This window comes from Aedes aegypti, chromosome 3, assembly GCF_002204515.2.
Source record: "Aedes aegypti strain LVP_AGWG chromosome 3, AaegL5.0 Primary Assembly, whole genome shotgun sequence".
NCBI lineage: Eukaryota > Metazoa > Arthropoda > Insecta > Diptera > Culicidae > Aedes > Aedes aegypti.
The window spans coordinates 169,207,045-169,215,378 of NC_035109.1; the positions used below are offsets into that span (position 1 = coordinate 169,207,045).

The 8,334-nt window shown below is 36.5% G+C and overlaps 1 protein-coding gene across 3 annotated transcripts in view; it reads right to left on the bottom strand.

Moving 5' to 3' along the window:
- The window catches only part of LOC5579949 (histone-arginine methyltransferase CARMER), a 165,638-nt gene that overhangs the window by 2,095 nt on the left and 155,209 nt on the right, over positions 1–8,334 (bottom strand). For all 3 annotated transcript variants that reach the window (XM_001652188.2, XM_021854388.1, XM_021854387.1), the window contains one exon: positions 5,521–6,248. In XM_001652188.2, the coding sequence (XP_001652238.2) occupies positions 5,521–6,034 (514 nt within the window). In that variant the 5' untranslated portion in view covers positions 6,035–6,248. The remainder of the gene's footprint in view (positions 1–5,520; positions 6,249–8,334) is intronic.

Consider the following 8,334-nt stretch of genomic DNA (forward strand, 5'->3'; position numbering starts at 1 on the left):
CCTATCTCAAGTGATATTTCTTATGACTCTGGTACCTTTTACTTGTTCGTACCTACGGGACTTCTGAGCTATAAATACTGGCTACCGTAGGCGCAGAAGAGAGACTTCCCGAACTGTGGACTGATTAACATATTATTTTATTCTTTATTTGCAGGATATAAAAGGTTTAATCACCTTTTCTGTTAGCAGGTGGTGCTGCTGGCAATGCTAAACGGATCGCCAAATTTCTGTATGGGATAACAGGGCGATATTCAAAACAAAAAAGGTAATAGAAGGCTCTTTTTCAGTGGTAGAAACCCTGGAGCAAAGAAAGCACCATGGAACATAAAATAAACACAAAAAGTTAGGTATTCACATTACGCTTGATTTCTAATCACTACTTTTTCGATCCAGTTTCCTAATTGCTTGTTATTCACTTTTCATATGATTTTACATGCGTTTTGACAGTTCTCGACTACCATTCTTCCAAGCGCTTGTGTTGGAAGTTTGAGAAAATTGAGAATCTAGCGTAGCGCGATCAGTGTGGCCACTCGGTGGCCAGTGAGAGAAACTGAATGTTCGAAAGGTTGTTGTCGATGCTTTATGCCGCTGGCGCCAACTGTTAGCGTTTAAGAACGAAATAAACAGTCGTTACCCTATTGTAAGTGAACCATATTATTAATAAGTATAATATATTTGCTATAGCTCATTACCACAGCGGGTTTAGAACAACAGAATGTCCTGAAGATTCAGGCTTCTGAAAATAATATCACTTAATAAATGTTTACCAAGTAATCGGAATCGCAGTTGCGCAAAGACTGGACAGTTATATCAGGTGATACGAAGTTTCATAACCGGAGTCACAACTATCACACACAAATGAGCCAACACGCTGAATATTTGCCATGTGATAGCTGAGTCAACGCTCTGACCAAGAGACTACAATTCTACTTTGACAGGTTTGTTAAATACTTTGCCACCCTTGGAGATTGTTCAGAAATGTACAATTTTGTTTGACGACACGACTCCAAACGATTCCAATATTGCTTGTACTGAGTTGCCGCCCAAGAACTCTGAAGTTTCACCCAGAACTTCGAAATCGGAATAGCAGGCTCAGGGCCAATGAAGTCATACGATGTTCCATCGAGAGCTAGCTCATCAGTCAATTCATTTCTAGCAATGGAAGAATGGCCAGGTACCCATGTAGTATTCCAAATACAGATTTAATAAAAAGTAATGATTCTGTACTAACTTATGTTTCGGATTATTCACAGTAACACAATTTCACCAAACACGTCTTACACTTCCAGAGTCACAATTTATTCTGCCCTTTCGTTATATTGAGAGTCAAAGCCTACTACAGGTATACCTCGATTTAGTGGACCCTCGATTTGATATACATTTTACCTCAATTTTATGGACATTAAAATTTCATGTTTTTTTTTTCTTTATGTTTATGCAATTCTACATACGTTATGTAAACTAAAAACCTGCAAAGGTTATACGCTATGCTCATGCAGGGGCTAGGTTCTGTTTTAATGCAAAATGTCAAATAAATTTACAAAATAAATATAATTATACAACGAAGCTTTTACAAAATGGAAGGAGTTCGAAAATTAAGTAGACTTCAGTGCAACTTCCTCAGTCCGTTTTTAATAAGTGATTTAACATGTTGCCATTTAATTTAAAATACAAATACAAAATAAATACAAATTTAATTTAAAATAATACAACTGATTGCGCGATTTGTGATTATTAAAGATAACCATTTTATTCTTTGAATTTTAGACAAACCTGTGAAATTAGTAGCTGAAGTAGTTCATTTTGAAGCACGACAATGAGCTTTTTTACGATTTTTTCAGAAGTATAGATTTTTTTTCAATGATTCGTGCACGGATAACGTAAATGGATGACGTTGAATTTTTCTAATGTCGTTTAAATGACAGTTTTCTGCAGTTCCAAGAGCTATGTCAGAAACCATTTAAAAATTCCTCATTCAACTCGTTAAAATTTTTTTGAAGATATTTATCTATAAGTTTTTTGAAAATTTAAAAAAGAAATTTTTTAATTTATTCGTTTTATATACATATGTTATTTGACATACTTTTAAGAAACTCATCATACTGGAACACCACTAGATCAAACTATGAAATTTTGCTACTAGAAAAAGTTTTGCTTACAAACATTCACCAGGAATAAAGAAGATATGAATTCACCATTGTTCAAAGTAAACGTCTGGGCCGTATTTATGGAGGTCCAAGGGGGCCTCCACATTTTAGGGGCCCCTCAAATTCTGACTTAAAATATTTATTTTCGAATATTTAAAAATTATTAAAACACCATAGAGTGGTACCAATGAGGGGCCCAGATAGCCGTAACGGTAAACGCGCAGCTATTCAGCAAGACCAAGCTGAGGGTCGTGGGTTCGAATCCCACCGGTCGAGGATCTTTTCGGTTTGGAAATTTTCTCGACTTCCCAGGGCATAGAGTATCTTCGTACCTGCCACACGATATACGCATGCAAAAATGGTCATTGACACAGTAAACTCTCAGAAGTGCTCATAAGAACACTAAGCTGAGAAGCAGGCTCTGTCCCAGTGGAGACGTAATGCGAAAAAGAAGAAGAGTGGTACCAACTTTCTTGAATCACATCGAAAGGTTCGATACATTCAAATGATTCGAAACAATAGGCGAGATTTACACAAAATAAACTCAAAGCTAAATGATTAAAAAAAATGGGGACGGACCTGGTGTAGTGGTTAGAACACACGCCTCTCACGCCGAGGACTTGGGATCGAATCACATCCCCGACATAGTAACTGAAAATTTCAGAAGGGAAGTAAAGCCGTTGGTCCCGAGATGAACTAGCCCAGGGCTAAAAATCTCGTTAATAAAAATAGAAAAAAAATAATTTAAAAAAATAATTTAAAAAAATATTAAAATTTTCATTGATAGGATTTAGTTGACTCCAAATAGATTCGGAATTACCTACTCAAAAACAATGTTGGTCAAAATATTAGTGTTTTTTTTTTTGCTTGTTTTAAATCTAAATAATGTAAAGTAATTTCGGAAATCTCTTATTCACATTTCGAAAGAGCCTAATGAAATTTGATTTGTTGCATCACTGTGGTACTTGGTGTAAATGACCAGATACATATTTTGTCACAAAATCTCTGTTTTTTTTGTTCTGTAAATTCTACTTCAAAACCCCGGAATTATCTACGAAAAGTATTTTTGGAAAGTATCTTGCATACGAATCTTCAGAGGAAATTTATTGAAAAGCTCCAGAAATTCTTTTGCTTCCGAAACTAGCATAGCAGTGCAAAAATCTGTGAAGAAACATTTAGCAAAAGAACTAGGAATTCATAAAGAAAATTTGCAAGGATCTTCCTTAAAATATTACTTTAGGAATAGTTCAATCAGTTCTGCCAATTCATATTCTGGAATTGAATTCTTGTGCAATTCCAGACGGAATTTCTGAATGCTTTCGGGCAGAATTCTGGAGAAAATTCTGGTGGATTTCAAGAATAATTTTTTGCAGTTCCTGATTTCTGAAAGTCCATGAGAAATTCCCCAACAATTTTTCAAAGTAATGCAAACAAATTCTCCAATATTTAAACTCACGTCTTTTGCAATGTTTTAAAAAAATACCACCAATATCCTCACGTTAAACTTTTGCAATTGACAGTTAAAATTAGTCCCTCCAAAAAAGCTTGTTTGGAATTTCTGCAAGTAAGAAGAAATTTGAGTTAACATTAATATGTTTGTCATAGTATCAAGAAACTTCAGAGTTCATACAAAACGTTTTCCAAAATGTTGAATACAAATTCCAGTAAAAAATCTATCCATTTTAATGAAAATCATTGTCCATTATAGAAGACGAATAAAAAAACAAGAAATTTTGTAATATATTCTACAAAAAACAGCTAAGCTTTTCTGTGAGGTACATCGTCAGGTGCTTGGTCAAAAAGTTGCATAAATTTTACGACGAATTCTTGAGTATTCCGAGCAAATTCAATATAAGCCGAAATTATCCAAAATAAATGTATAGTATTTCTTCAAAAACTCTATAAATTTGATATAAATCGGATATTGATGTGGAGTGTTTCGTAAAGTAATGTGTGAAGAAATCCCTAAAAAAATCTAAGGTATTTCCGGAGTACCAAACATGAAGGTAGATGAATAATATGAAATTGTAGATTCTCAAATATTATTTATGCAAGAATCCCTGAAAATAGGGTTTCAATGCTAGTAATGGACCTCTTAGTAGCTGAAATTCACTCTCGACGCTTTTCCGCAATGATATCTCAGACGGATATACGTTTTGTGAAGTCTAACAACAAGTACAATGTCTTTACTTCATAGTACACCTATGAAACACACAAAATCATTCGATTTTTCCAGCGAAATATGCATTTGGAAAACTGTAGTCCGAATGGCTATTATGGACACTCCCGGGTCCATAATAGGATTGTTTACAAATTTGACGTTTCCTATTATGGACCCTAAACAATGGAAACTAACAATTAGAATTTATGTGTAATAAGTACGTACAGGACCTTCATTGAGAAATGTTTAAAATTGGAATTCTTCGAATGATTCTTTTAGGCAATTCAATACAGATTTCTCGAGAAACTTTCTGGATCAGAAAACCTAAAGAAACTTTTAGAATAAATCTGTTGAATAATGCCTAGGAATGGTGTTCCGAGGGAATCCCAGAAGGAACTCAGTAAAAACTGATAAAGGACTGAATTTTGCACTGGCAAAGTACGAAAATAGATCATAAGGAAATTCCCAATACTTGAAAATATCGTGGACTAATTATAAAGGAATATTCCTCGTTAGTTATTTGGGACAATTCTTAAAGGATCTTTTTTACTGATATAGATAAAAAAATAATATTTTCTGATTTAGATAAAAAAAATAATATAATAGTTGAATTTTTTTTAAGTTTCACTGATGTGCAGCGGTATGAGACAAAATCGCAAACAAATAAAATCAATACACATTTATGTAAACTACAAAATTTGTGAAAATCATTATTATTGCGGCCGAAATTACTTCGGTTAACTTGGAATAAGCTAGGCCCTTCTAGCCCCTCTCCAGAAAAAAAAATCCTAGCTATGCCAATGGGTGTCCGGTACTGAGGCTTCCACCCTACTTCTTGATTTTTTTTAAAATCCATATAAATAATTAGCAAATATACTTAAAGTTAGGTATACGATGCATCTTTCCGAAACTCTAGTAATATAACATTTAAAATAAATCAGAACAGTACTTGGGCCTTCTCAGCTAGAGGTAATGAAAATGCCTTATTAATAAATTTCATATGATTCCCCAACTCAATTCCCCACCATTGAACCAAAAATACTCCCCACCATCCATCTGATTGTATATTATATCTATAAACATCTATATTATTTATTTGATTTAAATTGATTGGTAGCGTGTCACCAAACCGAACTCCTACTAGAAAGTTAAATCGATTGACATACTAAACGGAACATAAATAATCATAAAAAAACAAACGAGATTACTTACCGGATCCCGCGCCCACATCCAGCACTATCTTGTTGTGGAAGTCCTGTGAGTTGCTATAAATGGCCCTCTGGTAAGTGCTCGTCCTCACGAAATCCTGCATCATGTTTTGCTGCTGCGAGAGATAGCCGTAGAACTGGAAATACTGTGATGCTGAAGAGTCCTCCGTGCGGAGGTTGAATACTGAGTTGACCTTGCCGGACATGTTCTGCAGGAGCATCCGAAACGACTGGCAGTCCTCCTCGGAGGCGAACTTGACGTAGATCATTTCGCCCCCGACGATGAGAATGTGTGATGTGATGCCATGGTTGAGATGGGTCGTTTTTACGCTGACCGGGTACTCTTCCAGCTGTTGTTGACTGCCTTCCCGAAACACCCGGACACTCATCCCTTGCGGATCATAGCAGCACGCGATTGCTACGCTGTGGCCATATTTGTTGACCAGGTTGTCATTCTCGCCGATGATGAAAAGTTTACACCCGTGCAATCTCAGTAGCTGCTGCTGGTTTTCGAACATTTTTCACCCGTTTCGCACACACGATCCGTTTGTTTGGGAGCAATTCCGAATGAGACGCCTAATTTATGGCCCAAAATGCACGAATTCCGTGACAATTTACACAACACTTTTTGCACCGCCTCACGGATTAGATCTTACAAACTTCACACGGTCAGTTTCGGGTCGGCTGTCGTCCTTTATGATAGCTTGTACTTGCACACTAATCCATCGCCCGCTGTAGAATGGATAGAATGGTACAATTAATGACGCACACAAATTTACATTCGCCGCTAGATTTCACAAGTGTGCGTGTGTGAAGAGTCCCCCCCCCCCCCCTGCGCTGTCCCATGAAGCATATCACACAGTAAAAACTCATTAATCCGAGGGCGACGAATTACTTCTTTCAGAATAGGGTAGATGTACCGGTATTCACCATAATACTGGGCCGTATGATAAAATGTATGAGTTTACTACATTATCGGTAGTAAACGCTACACGAGTGGAACATGTTTGTGTCATTTCTTTTTCTACACCTTTCGAACATACTACAAGGGATGGTTCAAATATTACGTAACGCAACAGGGGAGGGAGAGGGTCTGACATTTATTGTAAAATTTAAAATTGTTCATACAAAAGCTGTTACGTGGGGGAGGGAGGGGGTACGAAATTGGCAAATTTTGCGTTACATAATATTTGAATGACCCCCAAACAACGCGTTGCTATGAAAATGGACCAATGCACGAGTTCACTATTTGACGTTTTAACGGTGCCGTATGGACCGATGCACGAGTTCACTAATTTGACGTTTCAGCGGTGCCAAATTCACTCGTTACCATGGCCACTTAAATAGCGCGGCACCGTTTAAACGTCAAATAATGAACTCGTGCATTGGTCCATTATTTATGTGACCATGGAAACCAGTGAATTCGGCACCACTCAAACGTCAAATTAGTGAACTCGTGCATCGGTCCATAGGTAGCATTTACTACAAAGCTACTGGTAGTTAGCTTCATAGGTTGCTAGTCAGAAACCAATATGTGGGTAGTTCACAGTCTGTAAGGCGACGCGACCTAACTAAATTCGGACGAAAGCGACAAAACCTGGTCTGTCAAGATCTGTAGTTCTGATCGAGCTATCGAACAAACATCCACTTGATTTTTTTTTATCAAGAAAAAATAAATAGAAATAACTTGATAACATAATTATTTTTATTTACTTACTTAGGACACTTAAAATTAATGTTTTTCTTTTTCCTTTATTCAGCTGGTCCGCTGGATATGATATTTTGTTCCTCCGAACGGCGTAATTCCACTTCGGCACCTGCCTCTGGTCTCGCAATTTCAACTAGGTCGAAGATCTGTGAGCCCCCGGTTGGGAAACGTGCGCTGACTAATTACGTTTGATCCCGTGAGAAGAATATACCTTGTTCGGTTTTCTAGGATATACACTCATTACAGATCATAACAGGCGGCACCCGGTGACTTAAGCATTGACGCAATCTGGAATAACACGGAGAACTATTTTATTTTTCAAAGTATGCTCACTCTTCCTCTTCGAAAGTATTTGGTTCAAACCATATTTATAACTTTATTTCACAGGTATTCGAATTCAATCCAAAAATATCTTTAATTTGGAAGTAATACAAAACCTATTGTTGATCAACTCTTGGAAAACGAAATAGCTCTTTCAAATTTTGGGAATTACAAGTTTGACACTTTGACAAGGACGACACCCAAATGTTTGAGCAAGCCATGATTTGTAAGTTTGCTAAAGGTGTACATTTAAATGCATTTGAATGCATCAAAATTGCTCGATACATCAAATGCATCAGGAATGTTCCACCCCTTGGTTCATTCACATATTTCATAACGTCGGAAATGGCAATTTTTGACACCCACCCATCCCTTTATAACGCTTTTTATATGATTAGCCTACAATTTTTGTATGAGCCGTACATCTGAAGGACACCCACCCCACTATGGCTTATCAGGTGGCCAATAATCAAAAAAGTGATGTGCCCCAAATTTCAATTCTTGTTCGCCATTTCATTGTAAACATGTCTGCTAAGAAATCCCCAAAACATTAGGGCATGATTTGCATTGCACACTCAGATATGAGGTGCCAAAGTTGAGCCTATGGAGAAAAACTTGTTTTTACAAACAAAAACTATGGTTTACTCAAATGAATATAACTTTTTTTCTATAATACTTACGTAAAATGTTTTTACACCATTTGAAAGCTTACAAAAAGAGCTTCCTAGAAACAATAAATAAAATAAAAAAAATAGTGGCTTTAATGATGTTTTTTATAAAGCGGTTAAA